The sequence below is a fragment of the Cervus elaphus genome, chromosome 33 (genome assembly GCF_910594005.1).
Source record: "Cervus elaphus chromosome 33, mCerEla1.1, whole genome shotgun sequence".
In the NCBI taxonomy this organism is placed as follows: domain Eukaryota; kingdom Metazoa; phylum Chordata; class Mammalia; order Artiodactyla; family Cervidae; genus Cervus; species Cervus elaphus.
The window spans coordinates 30,594,735-30,615,635 of record NC_057847.1 but is presented as its reverse complement, the minus strand read 5'-3'; the positions used below and the strand labels follow the sequence as shown (position 1 = coordinate 30,615,635).

General features: G+C 38.4%; 1 protein-coding gene across 3 annotated transcripts in view; it reads left to right on the top strand.

Moving 5' to 3' along the window:
* CERS6 (ceramide synthase 6) overlaps positions 1-20,901 on the top strand; it is a 332,610-nt gene that overhangs the window by 234,816 nt on the left and 76,893 nt on the right. For all 3 annotated transcript variants that reach the window (XM_043894488.1, XM_043894490.1, XM_043894489.1), the window contains exon 5: positions 20,727-20,777. In XM_043894488.1, coding sequence (XP_043750423.1) covers positions 20,727-20,777 — 51 coding nt within the window. The remainder of the gene's footprint in view (positions 1-20,726; positions 20,778-20,901) is intronic.

Sequence of the window (20,901 nt, the reverse complement as noted above, 5' to 3'; positions counted from 1 at the left end):
GAAAAATTAAGTATTCATCATGTAGTATCTTCAGTGTAAAAAACACAGCTTCACAATCCTGATTATACTCCCAGTCTGATGTCTTCAATGAATTGACTTTTGTATTCCTTACTTTGTTGTTGTCTTCTGTTATCACAGTACGTTGTGATGCAGGTCACCTAAGGAATAAAATCAGTGACTTCCCTTCCTAAGATGTTTTTTCTTTTAAAATTATTGCCTCTATATATCTTCAGTTTCATAAAACCTAGTACAATAATCGTCATGGCCATTTTTTAGAGCAGAGAACTGAAACAGAAAATCGTACTATTTTTACAGCGGACAACATGTCAATTTAAATGAGGAAGCAGGTCCATGCAGTAAAACACTGAATTTATCTGCAGTGGTTTTTGTTTTTGTTTTTGTTTTTTCACTCTCTAACTTTGCCAAGAATGCCATCCTTGCTAAAGATCTGGGTCTCTGTAACTGTCCCTCCCCCATCATCACATCACTCCCATTTCAGTGCTCTTTTCAGCAAAGTCCTAAATGGAATTAGCCAGGACCATCCCTAAGGATGCAACTTTAATACTCACAAAAATGACATGCAGACCAATAGATTTAGGAAGCAGTGGTAAAGTTACTACCAGTTAAAAGTTAAACGTACCCCAATGTTCATTGCAGCATTATTTACAATAGCCAGGACATGGAAGCAACATAGATGTCCAACAGATGAATGGATAAAGAAGTTGTGGTACATATATACAATGGAATATTACTCATCCATAAAAAAGAACAAATTCAAATCAGTTCTTGTGAGGTAGATGAACCTAGACCCTGGTACACAGAGTGAAGTAAGTCAGAGAAAAACAGATATCGTATATTAATGCATATATATGGAATCTAGAAAATTGTTCTGATGAAACAATTTACAGAGAAGAAATAGACACATAGATGTAGAGAACAGATTAGTGGACACAGTGGGGAAGAAGAGGGTAAGAGAGACTGAGAAAGTAGCATTGACATATGCACACTATCATATGTAAAATAGATACCTGGTGGAAAGTTGTTGTATAACACAGGGAGCCCACCCTGAAGCACTGTGATGACCTAGAGGGGTGGGGTAGGGAAAGGAGGGAGGCTCAACAGGGAGGGGATATATATACACATGCAATTATGACTGATTTGCATTGATGTATCCCTTTCATCTGAGTTAAATTCACCCATTCCAGTCCATCTTAGTTCACTGACTCCTAGAATGTCGATGTTCACTCTTGCCATCTCCTGTTTGACCACTTCCAGTTTGCCTTGATTCATGGACCTAACATTCCAGGTTTCTATGCAATATTGCTCTTATAGCATCAGACCTTGCTTCTATCACCAGTCCCATCCACAACTGGGTGTTGTTTTTGCTTTGGCTCCATCCCTTCATTCTTTCTGGAGTTATTTCTCCACTGATCTCCAGTAGCATGTTGGGCACCTACTGACCTGGGGCGTTCCTCTTTCAGTATCCTATAATTTTGCCTTCTCATACTGTTCATGGGGTTCTCAAGGCAAGAATACTGAAGTGGTTTGCCATTCCCTTCTCCAGTGGACCACATCCTGTCAGACCTGTCCACCATGACCTGACCGTCTTGGGTGGCCCCACACGGCATGGCTTAGTTTCATTGAGTTAGACAAAACTGTGGTCCTGTGATCAGATTGGCTAGTTTTCTGTGATTATGGTTTTAGTGTGTCTGCCCTCTGATGCCCTCTCGCAACACCTTTCATGCTGGATTTTCTCTTCGGAGGCTTCACCATATATAACATAGTACACATTTTTGCTTATTTATCTTATTTATTATCAGTATCCTCCACCAGAAAATAAATTCTGCAGAAACAGTGATTTTCTGTTAGCTTTGTTCATTTCTAAATCCTAGTGCCTTGGATATGACCTGGCAGAGAGCAGGTGCTGGATAAGTGAATGTTATTGCATGATAAATAATAAGAATATATCAGGAATTTAATTGTCTCAGCAGTTTATTTTTATACCACTATTAAAGTGGTGTTATTTAGATAAATATAACCCTACACTAAGGAAATTCATAGTACAGCTGATCTTCCCTTCTATTTCCTCTTATTACTGTTGGAGCTTGTTACAGATGCCAACTTTCCCTATATTTAGACAGTTTTTGATTACTTTCTGTTTGAACTAAGTGTAATTTTCCTCTCCTTGGGTGTCCTTTTAGTTTTTCCAGGGACAAAATTACAGTCAGTTCCATTATAAAGCAATTTGATGTTATAGTTTCTATCTTGGTTTACATTTTGTTCACTGGAACAATACATGTAACACAAGCCTTTTATAATACTGTTAGGTAAAATATGTATGTTATTTCTATTTGTAACCAATGGTATGTAAAAATGGGTCATTTTTTCCCAGAACATATGTTCTAGAATCAGAAGGTAAATTGATGGATTCTCACTCAGTTTATAAACCACGTGTTTATAGAACTGGTCCCTAGTTATATTTAAGCACTCCAAAATGAGATACCCTGTAGCATGTGTGTGTGCTCAGTCACATTCGACTTTGCAACCTCATGGACTGTAGCCTGCCAGACTCCTCTGTCCATAGACTTTTCCAGAATACTGGAACAGGTTGTGATTTCTTCCTCCACGGAATCTTCCCAACCCAGGAATTGAACCTGCGTCTCTTGCATCTCCTGCATTGGCAGGTGGTTTCTTTACCACTGCGCCATCTGGGAAACCCCACTGTATAGAATACATGATATGCTTATAGTGGCAAAAGCCCTCCAGTTAGAGTATTTTTGGAACTCTGATTGAAGAGCCAAAATACCATTGTCATTTAACTCAATGATGCACTTATTAAAGGATAATTGCACTTCAGCTTGGTGTAAGTCTTCTAGACAATACTTCCCAATGATAACAGAATAATGTGTCTTCCCAGCTCAATTACTAAAATTGTTTGTTTTGGAGCAAGTAAAATTTCATTGTCTGTGGCTGTTTCCCATTTAAAGATTAGCTCATGCATGTTTTCGATGTTGTAGTCCCTGGAACTGTGGACTCAAGTCGTGAAGTCATTTGTATGCCTTTGCCTGGAGACAGATGGCTCCAGCTTGGTTCGACTTCATGGCCTTTTCCTGCACTGCCAATTTCTAGTACAATAAATAACCTTATTGTTCACTCATTTACACAGGCAGGTTCTGTAACTGATAGTGTATGTGCTTGAAGAATCAGGCATTTGGCAAGTAACAAATGTAACCTCATGAGAGCATGAACCAAACTACAAGAAAGGAAACAGTGATGGGTTAATAGTGTAGACATCTGTGAACTTAGAAATTCGTAGGTGTTGAGGTAAACAAAACAAAGAAGCGCTTGACAAGTACAAGCCTGCTTTGTTTTATCGTGTGCAGATGCTCTTTTTTACAAATTGAAGGTTTGTGGCAACCCTACATCCAGCAAGTCTATCGGCACCATTTTTCCAACAGCATTTGCTTACTTTGTGGCTCTGTGTCACGAATTAAACAGGTTTCTGTCACAAATTGGTAATTCTCAAAATATTTCAAACTTTTTCATTATTATTACATTAGTTTGCTGACCTATGATCAGTTATATTCGATGATACTACTGTATAATTGTTTTAGGGATTCATAGACTGTACCCACATAAGAGAGCAGGCTTAGTTGATAAATGTTGTGTGTGTTCTGACTGCTCCATTGACAGGCTATTTCCTATTCTCCTTTCCCTCTCCATTCCCTGAGACATGACAACATTGCTGCTGCTAAGTCGCTTCAGTTGTGTCTGACTCTGTGCGACCCCATAGACAGCAGCCCACCAGGCTCCCCCGTCCCTGGGATTCTCCAGGCAAGAACACTGGAGTGGGTTGCCATTTCCTTCTCCAATGCATGAAAGTGAAAAGTGAAAGTGAAGTCACTCAGTCATGTCCAACTCTTTGCGACCCCATGGACTGCAGCCTACCAGGCTCCTCCATCCATGGGATTTTCCAGGCAAGAGTACTAGAGTGGGGTGCCATTGCCTTCTCCCTGACAACATTGAGATTAAACCAGTTAAAAACCTTATGTGTGCTAAGTCGCTTCAGTTGTGTCCAACTCTTTGTGATCCCATGGACTGTAGCCCACCAGGCTCCTCTGTCCATGGGATTCTGCAGACGTGAGAGTACTGGAGTGGGTTGCCATTTCCTACTCCAGGGGATCTTCCCAATCCAGGGATTGAACCTGCATCTCTTATGTTTCCTGCATTGGCAAACAGGTTCTTTACCACTAGCGCCACCTGGGAAGCCCAAAAACCTTATAATGGCCTCTAAATGTTCCACTGAAAAGAAGAGTTGTACATCTTTCATTTTAAATCAAAAATGGGAAATGATTAAGCCTAGTGAGGTAGCTATGTTGAAAACTGAGACCAAAGTCTAGACTCTGGCACCAAACAGCCAGGTTATGAATGCAAAGGAAAAATTCTTTAAGGAAATTAAAAGTGGTACTCCAGTGAACACACAGAAAGTGAAATAATTTATTGCTGGCATGGAAAAAGTTTTAGTGGTGTGGAGGGAAGGTCAAACCAGCAACAACATTCCCACATGCAAAAGTCTAATCCAGAGCAAGGTCTTGACTATCTTCAAATCTGTGAAAGCTGAGAGAAGTGAGAAAGCTGCAGTAGAAGCGCCTGCAGCTCATGAGGCTGGTTCATGAGATTTAAGGGAAGAAGCCATCTTCATGACATCGAAGTACAGGGTGAACCAGCAAGTGCTAATACAGTGCTGGTATTGCAGCAAGTTATCCAGAAGATCCAGCTAAGATAGTTGATGAAAGTGGCTCCCCTAAATGATAGATTTTAAATGTGAATAAAATAGCCTTATATTGGAAGAAGATACTACCTAGGACTTTCATAGATAGAGAGGAGAAGTCAATGCCTGGTTTCAAATCTTCAAAGGCTAATGCAGCTGGTGACTTTACGTTGAAGCCAGTGTTCCTTTACCACTCCTAAAATCCTAGGCCCTTAAGAATTATGTTAAATCTTCTCTGCCTGTGCTATAAATGGAACAACAAAACCTGAATGACAGCACACCAATTTACAGCATGGTTTATTGAATATTTTAAGCCCATTATTGAGACCTACTGCTCAGAAAAAAAAAAAAAAAAAAAAAGATTCCTTTCAAATTATTATTGCTCACTGACAATGCACCTCATCACCCAAGAGCTCTGATGAGGATGTACAGTGAGATTCATGTTGTTTTCATGCCTGCTAACACAACATTCATACTGTGGTCCATGGTTCAAGGAGTAATTTTGACTTTCAAGTGTTATTTAAGGAATACAGTTTGTAAGGCTATAAGGTGCCGTGTATGGATCTGTGCAAAACTGTCCATTGAATACCTTCTAGAGAGGACTCACCATTCTAGATGTCATCAAGAATATTCATGACCCATGGGGGAAAGGTCAAAATACAGACTTTTACAGGAGTTCAGAAGAAGGTGATTCTATCCCTCATGGATGACTTTGAGGGGAATCAAGACTGCTGTGGAGGAAGTCACTGCAAATATAGTGGAAATAGGAAGAGAACTAGGAGTGAAGCCTGAAGATGTGACTGAACTGCTGCAATCTCATGAATAAACCTTAAGGGATGAAGAGTGGCTTTCCAAGGATAAGCAGAGAAAGTGGTTTCTTGAGATGGAATCTACTCCTGGTGAAGAATCTGTGAAGGTTGTTGGAGTGACAACAAAGGATTTAAAATATTACACACAGTTAGTCAATAAAGCAGTGACAGAATTTGAGAAGATTGACTCCAATTTGAAAAGAAGTTCTACTCTGGGTAAAATGTTATGAGAAAGTAGTGTAGCACTGTACACTATAGAGAAGTTGTTTGTGCAAGGAAACTGCAATTGATGCAGCACTTTTCATTGTTGTCTCCTTTTAAGAAATTGCCATAGCCATACTAGCCTTCAGCAACCACCACACCCTGATCAGTCAGCAGCAATCAACCTTAAGGCAAGGCCCTCCCATAATAAAAAGATTATGATTCACAGAAGGCTCACATAATGTATTAGACATAAGACTATTGTATACTTAATAGACTATAGTATAGTATAAACGTAACTTTTATATCCACTGGGAAGCCAAAAACTTCATGTGACTTGCTTTATTCCCCTGCTCTGGAACTGAACCTGCAATATCTCCAAGATATGTGGATACAACAGAATGTAAAAAGGAAGGTGGTTCTATTTCCGTAGAAAGGTTGGTCAGTAATATACCATGACTACTTGGCCATCTTGTTTTTGCTTCCACATAAACAGATAATTTTGGAGGAGGAAATGGCAACCCACTCCAGTATTCTTGCCTGGAAAATCCTATAGACAGAGGAACCTAGCAGGCTACAGTCCATGGGTTGCAAAAGAGTTGGACACAACTTAGCAACTAAACAACAACAATAAATAGATAGTTCAAGATTATATTTTCAGTATCATGCCGATTTCATTAATCATCCGGCCTTTTCACCTCATTGATTTTTAAAAGCTCTCTTAATTCATCTAAAGGAAAGCTTTATCTTATATTCAGCAAACCACTTCTGTATTGCTGGTTCAGCCCCTTGATGTAACTCAATTGCATTAATCTATCAGACTTCTTTCGGCTTCCCCTCAAAATAATTACATATCTTTATAAGATCAGAAGCTGGGAAGACAGGAAAATAGGCTTGATTAAAATCAGAAACTTAACTGCATAATGATCAATTCCTTCTTTGTAATTAACTCAGCAACTCAAAGGATAATTTCTCTATCCTAATTAGAAGATAAATAATATATAAGGATGTACCACTCATTTAAAAGATATAGTTTGATCATTTGTCCTATTAGTAATGAGTAATGGTAAACTGAATTGTGAATTCCCTTCTGAATTTTAATATATGAAAGTGACTGTGAGGAAAGGGATTAATTATTTTCCTAAATTAAAATATCATCATCAAATTTTCATCAGTGTTTAATTTAGAAAATTTTAATCATCAATACCAAACATAATATAAAACTTGAGTTTCATAGATAGAGGACACATTGAAAAGTAATTTCTCACTTTATGAATTTTATTCACACATCATGATATTGGGCAAAATGAGCTTTTTATTATATTGTGTTTAATAAGAGTGACTAAATTTTGTCAGTGATTCAAAATATTTAAATTGAAGTGGAAAGCTGGAGTCCCTTTGAAGAAAAAAAAGAGGATTTCCTTCTAATACTGGATTTTCATTAATGGGGTGTCAGAGCTTGCAACAAGATTAGAGCACACACAGGAAACCAAGATTTTTGTCTTTGGGGAGAAATAAAGGGGGGCAAAGAGAATGGTGAAATTTAGGGCTTGAGGGATCATAGAAATTACGCCGTCTCCTAGTTTCACACATGAGCAACCAGATGGGTGAATGGACTTAGCCACTGTCACTCAGCTGGTTAACAGGAGACTAGACCAGAGGGGCTGCTCTGTCCTCTCTGATTGTCTCTTCCCCATCATGTGTTCTTTCAGTGATTGCAGCGGTTGGGAAATTAAGGAACTTTCATTTCTCTATTTCTAGATTCCCCTGCCTTTCAAAAAAGTGGTGTTCTCCCGTCACATAGTTGAATGTTACAGAGATCTGGCTGCTTTGCAAGTATCTGAATTTTGTGTTTTCTTGCAGCCTTCTCAAATAATGATAGCACGATATAATTTTTCCTTCTAACGTGTTCCTCATGTAAAATGTGTTTTCTATAGCCATTTATGGCCAATCTAGACAGAAAATGACTGAAAGTTTAGGAGTTCAGGGAACATAGGACTGTCTCTACTTAATATGTTCGGATTCATGATTCATATAATGTAGCCTATTATGGGTTTTAAGATATAATCCACAGACAAGGTGACTACATAACATATTAAAAAGCAAGTCTTACTTTGTAGATAAGAAATATCAAGCTGAAGTACCCAGTAGTTTTTTTTTTTTATCTAAATATTTTGTTGAAGTATAAGATAGGTACTGAACCTGGGCAACTTGCTGACTCTCCACAATATAACATGCTCATTTTTCCAACATCCAGAGCAAGAAGCCCCCCTTGTGCTCCCTTCTAGCCACTATCTTCCCTCCCTGCCACCCACATGATCTCTGCTCCACACCATCTTTAGAGACTTGGTTCTTTTCATTTTGTTGATCTGCTGTCCTTGACACAATGGTTTTCAAACTTCTTGGTTTTAGGACCGCTTTACACTGGTAACAATCATAAGAATTTTAAAGAGTTTTTGCTTTTATTAGTCATATCTGTCGATACTTATTGTGTTAAAAATTAAAGCTGGTGAGTTGTAAAAGCATTTATGAATTGAATTAAAATAGAAACAGTCATTAAATGGAAACAACAGTTTAAGAAAAGAAACTATATTGTCCAAAACAAAAATTAGAGATTTTTGTAATAACTTCTAATGTATGGTTTAGTAGAGAAATGGATTCTCATTCCTACCCTGAATATTCACTGGAAGGACTGATGCTGAAGCTGAAGCACTAATACTTTGGCTACCCGATGCGAAGAGCTGACTCATTGGAAAAGACCCTGATGCTGGGAAAGATTGAGGGCAGGAGGAGAAGGGGACAGTGGAGGATGAGATGGTTGGATGGCATCACTGACTCAATGGACACAAGTTTGAGCAAACTCCAGGAGATGATGAAGGACAGGGAAGCCTGGCGCGCTGCAGTCCCTGGGGCTGCAAAGAGTTGGACACGACTTAGTGACTGAACAACAACACTCGGTCTGTCACGGGTGTGTGAATGTGTGTATTTGGTTGATTTATATAAAGAACATTTAGTCTCACAAAGATATAAAATTGGAAAAGGTAGAAATATCTTAATAGTGTTTTCCAGAAAATTGTACATATCTTTGATATGATGCCAAAACTCAAGAAAAAGTAATTTCTTTAATGTCAGTGAAATTTTAATGTTTGGTTACATTAACATCCATTGATTTCTCTTTCCCTCTCATCCAGGTGTGATTATTTAACATCATGCATCAGTCATTTGGAAACTGTTGGTTCACTGAGCTATACAGATCTTACAAATGTTGGCACATTATTATATATATCAAAAGTGAGAAAAAATAGAAGCATATTTGTCATTGTTTCACTTTTCTCCTCCAAAAAGTTTTTAACAAATGGGAATCTGTTAGGCATATTACTAATATTTTCTTGAATTTTATCATTGGCAACAAATACTTCCATTTGAGTCTCTTGAAGTGACAGGCTCACCATTTTTAAGAAAATGTCTACAAATATTCAATTCAGAATAAGAGCCATTGTGAAGAAAAATCACCAAATTTTTACTCACATTTCATTCTTTTAAGTTCATTTTTTTTATGCTTTCTCCACCTTCGTATTATTGTTTCTCTCCATCCTGAATAAATGTTAAAGTAGGAGTAAGAAGGCCTTTCTGTACAGGACAGGTACACTTGTATCACTAGCTCTCTGTTCCTGGGGGGGGCTAGTAGCCTCTAGGAGGCTATGTGACCCCAGGAGGCCAACCAAATAGTGCCTAGAATACTGACCAGGAGGCAGTGGGGTAGAGATGACAAGACAGACACGAGGTGCAGGAGTAGTTAAGGCATGGAGATGGGAATTCATGAAGCACACACAGCAAGGTGCCTGGCCTGAGGAGAGCAGGGGACATTCATTGGGCCGAGTGGACTTAGTCTTACTAGGTCACAGTGGACAGCCAACCTAGCAGAACCATGGACAGCCAGCCAGAGACATTTCACCTTCTGAGTTGGAAATGAGAAGGCATTTAATGTTTTTTAGTCTTCTGGAGAGTAATGCAAGGGAAGGGATTATGAAAATGATGTTGGAACTATGATGACTCCTGAAAGATTAAAAAAAAGTTCCTCCATCTGAGCTCCTCTCCTCCATCCACTATCTTCTGCTTGTCCTTCTGTCCTCAACTACTATGGTGCCACCTAATGGAACTGTCCCCTGCCACGTCTCCCTTCCGACGGGGCTGGGTGTATCTACCCCTCTGCATCCTGTGTTTACTTCATCTATAACTTATTGTTTTGTCTTGATTACCCAGCAGATGGTAAGTTCCTAGAAAATGGAGAACTTGTCCCTACTGTGTTCATGCGTAGCAGAGTATCTGATACATGGAGGCCACTGAATACTTGATAGAGCCAGTAAACAAGGAGGGTGCAATTATATTAGCAGAAAGATATTAGAATGTAGGTAAACTGGTTTAGAAGTAATAAGAAAGTGCCCACCTTCCCCATTGGTTCAGTAGGTAAAGAATCTGCCTACGGTGCAGGAGACGTGGGAGATGTGATTTTGATCCCTGGGTTGGGAAGATCCCCTGGAAGTGGAAATGGCAACCCACTCCAGCATTCTTGCCTGGAGAATTCCACGGACAGAGGAGCCTGGCAGGTTGTAGTCCGCGGGGTCACAAAGAGTCGGACATGACTGAGCAGCTAAGCACATAAGCTAGAGGCTGATGAGGCTCTTTGAAATGAGAGTGGGTGGGGTGGGTGGCAAAATGATTGATCATCACTGTAATGAATGCAAGATTTATTCTGCATTATTTGCTCATCTTATTATTTTCCCCTTTCCACTTTCTCTTAATGGAGAATTTAGAATTAAGTTATTGATGATTGATTTATACTTGAAATATCAGTGTCAACATGTAAATGCTCTGAAGGCAGTTGTTTCATATACTAGTTTTTAGTTTTAAATTCATTGGAATTATTGAATAATTTGAGGATTGTAATAGTTAATATCATTAATGTTATTTTTAAATATAGAGCAAATGTTTTTTTTAAAATCAGACCTATTAAAGGTACATAGACTTAGCTTCTTTTTATTATTTCAATATGCCTTGTTCATTGTAGAAAATTATAGCTACAATTACTTGCCTAGTTTAATATTGAAATATAAACATTTTTTAAAAAGTGAAAATCATCTGAGATGCTCATTACTCAAAGATAAACACTAATTAACTTTTGATAAATATCCTGCCAGGCATATTTCATGTGTGTGTGTATCTAAATATATATCTGTATATATCTACTTTGAACACAAGGTACACTGTATATTCTACTTGTAATTTACTTTTAACTTAAGATGTGCATGTGCTGGTTATATCCGCATAGTCCATCTGATATTAGCACAGCTGTGGTGGACAGTGCCATGCACTTTTGACAGTGTCCCACATCAGAGCGGAGCTGTGCCCCATCTCTGCTCTGCTATCTCCTAAGCTGCAAAGGTTACCAGACACAGGAAGGTACAACCTAGACACAAGGAGGCATTAATACTGGAACCTCAACCAATGGGTATGAGAGTTGGTAGATATATGCCTCAGCCTCCCTGTCCTGTGTTGGGACAGTTGCAAGATGTGTGCTCTGTAATTCTGCAGAGGTCCTCAGCGGAGCTGAGGTACAGTTGCCTACAACAGCAACCAGCTCATTCTTGAAAACCATACTGGGTATTCCCCATTTTTCTAGTTTCCTGGGGTCACCTCCCAAATAACCAGCCAGCACCCATGTTCTCATCTCAGAGTCTGTTCCCACCGAATCCCAGATAGGAATGTGCCAGTGTTCAATTTTATTGAACAATTATATTTATTTCGATTTTTCATTACTAGAAAAGGAATGGTAGTGGAAATCCACGTACTCAGAGTCTTTACTTTGAGTCTGATTTTTTTTTTAACAATAAATGCTGCTTTAAAGGATGTACAGATTTTGAAGACAAAATTACTTTTTAGAAAGGTTATTCTAGTTTGCAGAGTACTATTTTCCCTATACACTGCTAACCCCTGGGTATTAACCTCTTCAGATATTTTCAGACTCAGATAAAAAAATTCTGTCTCACTTTAACCTGTAATTTTTGCATATGTTTTTGGTCACATTTTGTTTGTTTGTTTAGTATGTCGCCTGTTTGTATCTTCTCCCCATTTTTCTGATGGGATGTTTAAAAGTTTTAATCAGTTTTTATGGGCTTTTTACACATTAGAGATCTTAATCTTTTGTTCTGTATTATAAATTATTTCCTTATATGGTCTTTTGACTAATTCTGTGCCTCTTAATAGTGTTGACTTAAAGAAAAACATATAATATAAGAGTTGCAAAGTTAAGTTTTATTCAAGGTCTTAAGACCTCAAATAAAAGTACTGTACTGAGGACTATACCCCAGGAGACAGCTCTGAGGAATAGCTCCAAACACGTGGGAAGAGGTAGTTTATATATTAATTTCGGGGGGCAGGCAGGAAATACATATTGTCAAGAATACATTTTCATAAAAAGTCACTGCCAGTCATAAAGAATGGATATCTCAAGCTAATGATTTTAGTGTTTGTCTATATATGGGAAGATTCAAGAATCAGGGTCATTGAAATTCTTCCTGAGAAATCCATCTCACATCTATGGGGCCCGTTCACCCAGAGCACAAAGTGCTTCATCCTGTTTTTCATCCTGAATTCCTCTCAGGGTTGCGCTGTCTTTAGGTGACTGCCGTGGGTCAATGTAACCCTTCCTTGTAGAACTGGGTGGTGAGCAGTACTCTTTTGTTCTTCTTTGTGCACAGTGGCCATTCTGATTGGCTTCATTCCCAAATTCTGCTCTGGCCACCCTCTCTACACATCTCTTCCCACACATCTCTCCCCTACCACCCCCACCCTCATGTTGACAATCTCAGGATTTTCCTTTCCCTGTAGGTCTTTCCACCTCTTTTTATTTCATCTTCCCTTTTCTTCATCTGGTTCCTTTATCCCTAATTTCTATCCTAAACATGGAATTAATCTGTCCATTCAGCTTTGCAGTGATTCTCACTGGCCCAGAGGAGAGTACATATCTGAATTAATGTGGACAGGTGTCTTTTTAAGCCTCCTGTTCTCCAGACTCTTGAGAATCACAGCCTCAGTTACTATGAGGTGTACGTGGAGTCCTTCAGCTGAGCAAAGGCAGAAAAAGTTGAGAACCATTGCTGGAAGGTTTTAAATGGCATGGAAAAGCCACTAAGATTTCTTTCTCTTTGGCTCTGTGATAAAGCCCTTGAGGAGACCCTGTAACCTCAGTACCCATCTCCAAGGAATTCCTTCTATTTTTATATGCTTGACAGATCTGCATATTACTTTCTAAAGTGATTGCTGAGTGTGCTGAGGGCACATACTTCACTAGGTCCAGAAGACTAGCATCTTTTTAAAAGTTTGATCAATATGAAAAGCTGCTATCTTTGTATAATGACCATGAGGTCAAGTCTAAATTACATTTGCACATCATAAGAGCTTTCAAAGCTAATGCCGAGGGCCTCTAGGGAGGGGTCACCACTCTGCTTTGTAGATTTATAGTCACATATCTCCTGACCCAGCAAAGGAGGAAAGGGTAGCTCTTGCATGCTGGAGACTGTTCTAGACTACTCATCACTGATCAACTGCATCTTTAGGCTGCTCAGAGACTTCTGGCTTCATTATTTTCATCCAAAATACAGTTTATTGATCAACTTTTTAAACTTACCAAGCATAAAACATTTCTTTCGATTCTGAGTTACTTCACAATATGTATTAAATGAAAATGGTAAATTATCATTTTGAATGGATTTGATTTATATTCATTGAAATTATGCTGTTCAACATTTCTGAAGAGAATTCACAATGTTTATGTAATAAAGCTGTTAATATAGATATTACCATCAAAAAGTACCCACAAAAGGAAAAATAAGCAAAAATGTTGAAACAGTAACAATTGTTGTGACTGAGCTTCAGAATTAGATCCTAATTTCCCAAAACCATGGTGAAAAGATAATGATTTGGTAACAGGAAACCTGCTAAACATTTGCAAAGAGAAGAATTCTCCCCATTGGACTAAATTTAAAAGGAAAAATACCATTGGAACTTATACATTCAATTTCAGTGGTTACCTAGTGTTAACCTTTCCAGTATAAAGACATTGCAGACAAGGAAGCATTTTTCTCATGTTCTTACAGTACATCTACAATATAAGCCAAAGGTGTAAGGTTTAAGTATAACTCAGTTAAAGTGTTTTTAGTAGTTTCAGTGAAAGAAATTTCAGAGTAGTTCAGGGATCTCGCTTCCTGGAATTTAAAAACATAATCCAAGGCTCTATGTATTTCATACTTAAACTATTCAGAAGCCAGTATGTCTCTTAGACTGTATTCCTTCACTGTTAGTTGTCACACCTGAGCTTTATGAAAGCCACCTAGGAGTTTGGATGGAAATAGTGAAAGATGAAAGTTTGCTTCTCAGATGCTGACTTCAGGTAAAGACCCACACATCTTTCACACTTTTGATGAGGCAATGAAATGCTATTAATACTTTCTATGATTCATGTTCTTTTGTTATAGCAAAATATTTATTAATTCAAAGAGACTACTATTTGTTCAGCTATAGGTACCAACTGATTCTTGAAAAAAAAAAGGTGTGTATGTGTATTTATATTTCTGTTTAATCGTTTAACACTTGCCAGTTTAACTGAGCATCCCTTTTTCTGATCTTTTCCTTCAAGCTCAGTTATTCCATTAGTTTATGAGGCATGATAAGTGTCAGTGATCTGAGTTAACCTTGATTGTTTTTAAGATTTAATTTTTTTGAGCAGTTTTTTGTTCATAGAAAAATTGAAGTATGAAATTTCCCATATACCTCTGTCCTCACATATGCATATTCTCTCCCACTATCAAATCCCCCACCAGAGTGGTACATTTGTTATAACTGATGAGCCTATATTGACGTATCATAATCACCCAAAGTCCATAGTTTACATTAAGGTTCACCCTTAGTGTTGTACATTTTATTGGCTTGGACATGGCCTTCTTGATATCTGATGATTGATCTGTCATCATAATAACTGAAAGGTACATTTAATTATTTTAAAAATTATTTTATTAAAGTATTATTGATTTACAACACTGTGTTAATTTCTGCTGTGTAGCAAAGTGATTCATATATATTCAAAGTTTTATGTATATATATATACATATACATTCCTTTTCATATTGGAAAGGAATATATTTCATCTATACTTCCCTTTCCATTATGGTTTATGACAGAATATTGAATATAGTTCTGTGTTCTATACAGTAGGACCTTGTTTATATCTGCTGAGCCCTTTTTATTTTTTATCTTTTTTTTTTTGAATTATGAAGGTATGATAACACATTTATAAGAGACTTTGGAGAATACAGAACAAAGTTCCATATAGTTCCACTACATATTACAATGGTTTAAGTAGATAAGTTAAGATTTTTAGTTGGAATTTCAATATCAAACTCTCAGAAATTAATAGAACACTTATTTTTTAACTACTGTTTTTAAGAAGTATATCAAATGGAACTTAAAAAAAAATAAGACTAAACCTATCTTATTCCAGACAGTGAAGTGAAATGATCAAACCTGATGTATTTTTGTTAATCCTATTCACTATGAAATCTCTACAGAACAACTGATAGAAACCTGATTTTTTTAAAAACCACATTTGCTGACACTTAAAAAAAATCACAGAATGCATAGCACTTGAATCTTATGCATTTAGTCAAAAGGCGAATGAGGACTGCTTTTGACCTCCAGCAGCACGTCTGACCTCCATCCTGGTGCTGGGGTTGGGTTTGCTCAGGGTAAGAAGAGCTACAGAAGCCTCCCCTGGGACACTGTGCTATTGTTGGATGTGCGTGTGGCCAAGTTGTATCTCAAGTATTGTGTCTGGGAGCAGATGTACATAACATAATGAAAATGTCATTTTACATTGTGCTTTAAATCGAGAATGTTAAAAGTCTTTCGTTATGTACTCTTTTATGGTCTTAATCTTATTTAGGTGTTTTGTAAGTCTTAAATTGAAATTAGTTGATGTGTACTTTAATAGCTTCCATGGTGGCTCAGACAGTAAAGAATCAGCCTGCAGTGTGGGAGACCTGGATTTGATCCCTGGGGTGGGAAGATACCCTAGAGAAGAGCATGGCAACCCGCTCCAGTATTCTTGCCTAGAGAATCCCCATGGACAGAGGAGCCTGGTCGTCTACAGTCTATGGGGTTGCAAAGAGTCGGACACAACTGAGTGACTAAGCACACACACACATTTAATAGCTATTAAGTACCATATATGAAGAGTTGTCTTACAATGCTGTGTAAGTCAGCTCAGACTACCATAACAAAATGCGGGATTCTGGATTCCTTGGATTTTGGAATCCATGGTGGGTCCTGCAACTATTAGATGACTCTATTAGTGAGAATACAGTCTCTGTGTATATATATGTATAAGGAAAATGATAGGAATTTATCTGTCTCACGCATATAGTCCAAGGTAGGCAGACCAGCGCTAGTAGGAGGCCTCTGACACCAATATCAACAGAAACTTCTATCTCAGGGTCAAAGATGACAACTCCAGCCCTTACAATCTTCCTCTGATGGAAATGGAGAAAGGATGAGAACATTCACATTCATCACTAGGGTTGGCATCCCAAAGTGGCCCATGGTAACCCCTCTCACATCTCTTCCATAATATGTATCTTAAGTGTGTGTGGTTCTAGCAAGCATGGATGTCAGTTGAAAAGCACTGTCTTCAGCTAACTACTATTTTACTAACAACTTCAGTTCCATATGGCTACTGTAAAGATGAGAAATAATTCATTCATTTACTCAGCTAACACTGAATTGTGAAATATTATAACAAAGTGCCTAGCAAAGTGTCTTACACCTGGTAATACGAAGTTGGATCATCCTCCTTACTTTTCTATAGCACTTGACTACTCAAAAGTGTGTGTAAATCTATGGCTGATTCATATCAATGTATGACAAAACCCACTGAAATGTTGTGAAGTAATTAGCCTCCAACTAATAAAAAAAAAAAAAAAGTGTGGTCCAAGGTCTGAGCATCATCTTGAAACTTGTCAAAAATGTAGAATATCTGCCCCAAGCCAGACCTACTGAATCAGAACCTGCATTTTAATAGTTAGAGGGCCTCCATGCCAACATGTTCTTTATCCTTTCTGGCACCTGCATGTTATGTTAGTTGAACACTTACAATGTTGTTATGAAAATTAAATGAGGTTATATGTATAAAACACTTTAAAATCTGTAAAGTGCTTCATATCATTATTTAAGACTATATCTTTGAGGGGGAATAAAATGAGTCTTATTGGAAGGCCAAGGTTTGAGAATCATTGAGTTTTTGGATTTTCCAGTGTTGCTATTGTCCCCTGTTATTGTAATGCCATGTAAAAGGCATTTCTATTTCCAGAAAATGTGCGTGAATCACCTTGCACCGTCCTAGGTTCAGAACTTATCTCTAGTTATGTAGAAAGATGCTAGGCTCATCCTTATAAAATGAGGGCTTTCAGTGTGTTTTTTCATCACCATTATTCTTTCTTGACGTCTAAATATTGCAGCTTTTTATGTTCTTAATTATGTTAATGCTTATACAGATTTTGATATCAAATGAACAAGGAAATTGCTATTAGAAAGATATCTGAAAAAAACTGATTTTAAAAAACAATAGATTTATGATATCAGTTGAAACTAAAGATGTTATACCTAATGCATTAAATTATCAGCAGCGATCCAGATTCATACAGTGGTGTTGAGCTATTAGAAATTAGGAGAATCACCTTTTCATGGACTTGTCCTCTCATCTGTTTTTTGGGAAAGACAGCATTTATTCTATCTCAAAGAGTTTGAGGGACCATAACGTGAGTCCCTAGAAAAATGTAGCATATGGAATATATTAATATCATCAAAGTAGGAAGTACACACGAACATGCATTGTGAAATAAGTGTGCGCAAGTGCTTATTTAAATGTTTGACTGGCAACTTTGCAAGCTGAGCTACGGCCCTGGGAGTGGTTGTTGTTTGCGGTTGTTTTGTCTGTAAGTTGTGTCTGACTCTTTTTGTGACCCCCATGGACTATAACCCACCAGGCTCCTTCTGTCCATGGGATTTCCCAGGCAAGAATACTGGAGTGGGTTGCCATTTCCTTCTCCAGGGAACCTTCCTGTCCCAGGGATCGAACCTGCATCCGCGGCATTGGCAGGCAGGTTCTTTACCACTCTGCCACCTGGGAATCCCGTGGCCCTGGTAGTCCCATCAGACTCTCAGTGTTCTTCACTCCTGCTTTAAGTAGGCAGAACGCAGTGAGAGACAAAGACTTACCCACTGTTTCTGCAGATCAGTCCACTTTCACACATGATACAGAGGTCTAGGTGATGCACATCTGATGCACCAGAGAAAAGCCTGGGGATTAGAAGAAACCCAAGGAGCTCAGAAGCTCACAAAGGAAGGGAAGCTCTAAATGATGGCTGTTCCTGGGTCACTAGGAGTCATGCCTTTGCTATAGTGGAAGACTATGACTATAGTGGAAGAGATTTCCGCTACGTCTTTAGAAGCAAGCATACATTTGCCCTGTGCACTGGGGACTGATAGATTCAGAAAAATACTACAAGGCTTTTTATAGGTCTGGGATTTAATTCTGTATTCCTTTTCATTAGCATTCAGTAATGAATGCTGAACTGTCACCTTGAGTATCTCATGCTGGAGAGATAAACGTGAGAATATGACATAGTTTTCCCTCAGGGACTTTCAGTCGATTGTAGAGATAGTAAACAGTTTTATCAGAGAGAAAGGTAACAAATAAAATTTCTACTCTACTTCAAAATAGATTTTGCTGTGCTGTGCCCAAATTTAAAAATAATGTGTGTATGTATATGTTTAAGGACAAATCTATCCATGTCTGTATCAATATCTGTATTATACAGAAAAGAGGCTCAAAATGGGCTGGCTGTATATTAAAATGTTAGTAGTGACAAGAATTCAATCATTTTTCTTATTATTATTTTCAATACTTTCTATGTCTTCCTCAATGGACTTGTGTTGTTTATAGAAGGCAGTCAAACTTCTGAAGACTCTGCATCATTTTTTTACTTGTTCACTCATTTGATCTTTATAGTCATCCCATGAGGTTGGTCAGTCATAAACCTCAATGTCATGGAAATGAGAAATGGAGAAGACAGTCAGATAGGCAACTTGGGCTTCCAGGATGTTTGGTGCAGAGAGACTACATGATATGTACAGTGCAGGTAGCAAATGGCAAAAGCAGGAAAAAAAGGAAGGAGAATCAGGAGTGCCTAAATGAAACAAGACTGTAAAGATCCCTGAACATCATTAGGTTTAGGGCATGGCATGGCTTTTTACTTCTGCCTAGCTCCCTGAACTAAGGCCTGGTTCAGTTTTTATCAGACTTAAAGGCAGAGTCACAGTGGCTATGTTTGGCTTTAAGACCAGACAGTCTGAGCTTGATTTGCAGCTCTGGTCCTGCCTGGCTGTTTAACCGGGGCAGTTAACTGTGGGCTCAGGGTCTGAATTTACCTATCTATAAAATGAGGGAAATACTACTGCTACTTACTATAAGGATTAAATGAGTCCATACGTGTGAGTGTGAAATGGCAACCCACCCCAGTAATCTTGCCTGGAAAATTCCATGAACAGAGGAGCCTGGCAGGCTACTGTCCATGGGATCACAAAGAGTCAGACACAACTGAATGACTAACACTTTCGCTTTCAAAGAGAAACAACTTTTTAATTGGTTAAATAAATAATAGATCATGGAGGAAAATTCTCAAAGAACAATGTATCCTTCAAAAAAAGTGTGTGGTCATAGGGAGGACTCTACAAATACTCTCTAATAACCTCCTCATCCTCATCGTCATCAATGCAAGGTGGAAAGATACCTCTATGGCTTTCAGAGAGACAACTAAGTTATGCTAGTGCAGATGGGAGCAACTTTCACTCTTATAGGACCTGGGACCAAACAGGAAGGTTAGGTCAGTACAGATATATCTGACATTAATCTTTCAATGACAGTTTTATAATTTTGAGGTGTATAAACCCACACACAGATTGGATTAATGATAGATTATGTTTCCTAATAGTAAGAAACATACAAATGTGTATCAGATGTGTGTAGATGTATACCACCAATATCAGGGATGCAAAAGAATTGTAAAGTTAGTACAGAAATATGAGAAAGTTTGTGCTGGTGTTAGGGGATGGTTGAGCTGTCTGTTCAAATCCATACCAACCCTCCCTGCTTATTAAAAATGTTTGGAATCTGTTTGTATACTTAGATGTTCTCTTTAATTTTACAATGTGGTAAGGCAAGTGAGTCTGTTAAATTAAGGAGGATTGTTTTTTCTTTGAAAGACCTTGACCACGAGTCCAGGGTGGAGTGTACTGTGAGGGTTAATCTGCTCAAGCCTGGAATTAGTCAGAGCTAGTCTGACTGAAATAAGTGTACCTGCCTGCTACTGACCCCCAGTCAAGGCATGAAACAATTAAGTTGCTTGGGAAACAGTGAATTGGAGGAGTTTCAAAGAAATGTGCATCAACTGTCAGCATTGTTTATTGATAATAGTGAGATGGAGGATTTGCAATGGATCTTGGTGAGACACTTGAAGAACTCTGCTGCTGAGGCTGGTTACCTCGCAGGAATGTGTCTACTGAACCAGCACAATATAAAAAAGTGCCACCTAGGACTCTATCCTAGAAGTAGCCTGAAATACTGCTGGTTGAGTTAAGAAGATTCCCCAGAGAGAATGCATGATGGACTCTTCATTGCTTTGCTCTCCCATTCCCGATTGTACTAAGTCCTTCAGTTCTCACACAGGTAGATTATTGAAATCCCGAAACATTGGGAGGCCAGAATCTGTCATAAACATCTCTTATCCTGCTTCTTTTCCAAAACATGTAAAATGGTTTCTCTGTCATGTTTTCAGACCCCCTGGCTGTGGAATACAAGGCATTGCTGGTACAACTACCCCTATCAGGTAAGGACACACTGCTGTCTGGGTTTTTACACGTGGAGAGCTCTTCCTAAGTCAGCACCATGGTTTCGGGCAGGTCCCAGCAGGTTGGGCAGCCACCTTGCTTTTTGCCCGCTCCCTGCCCCTG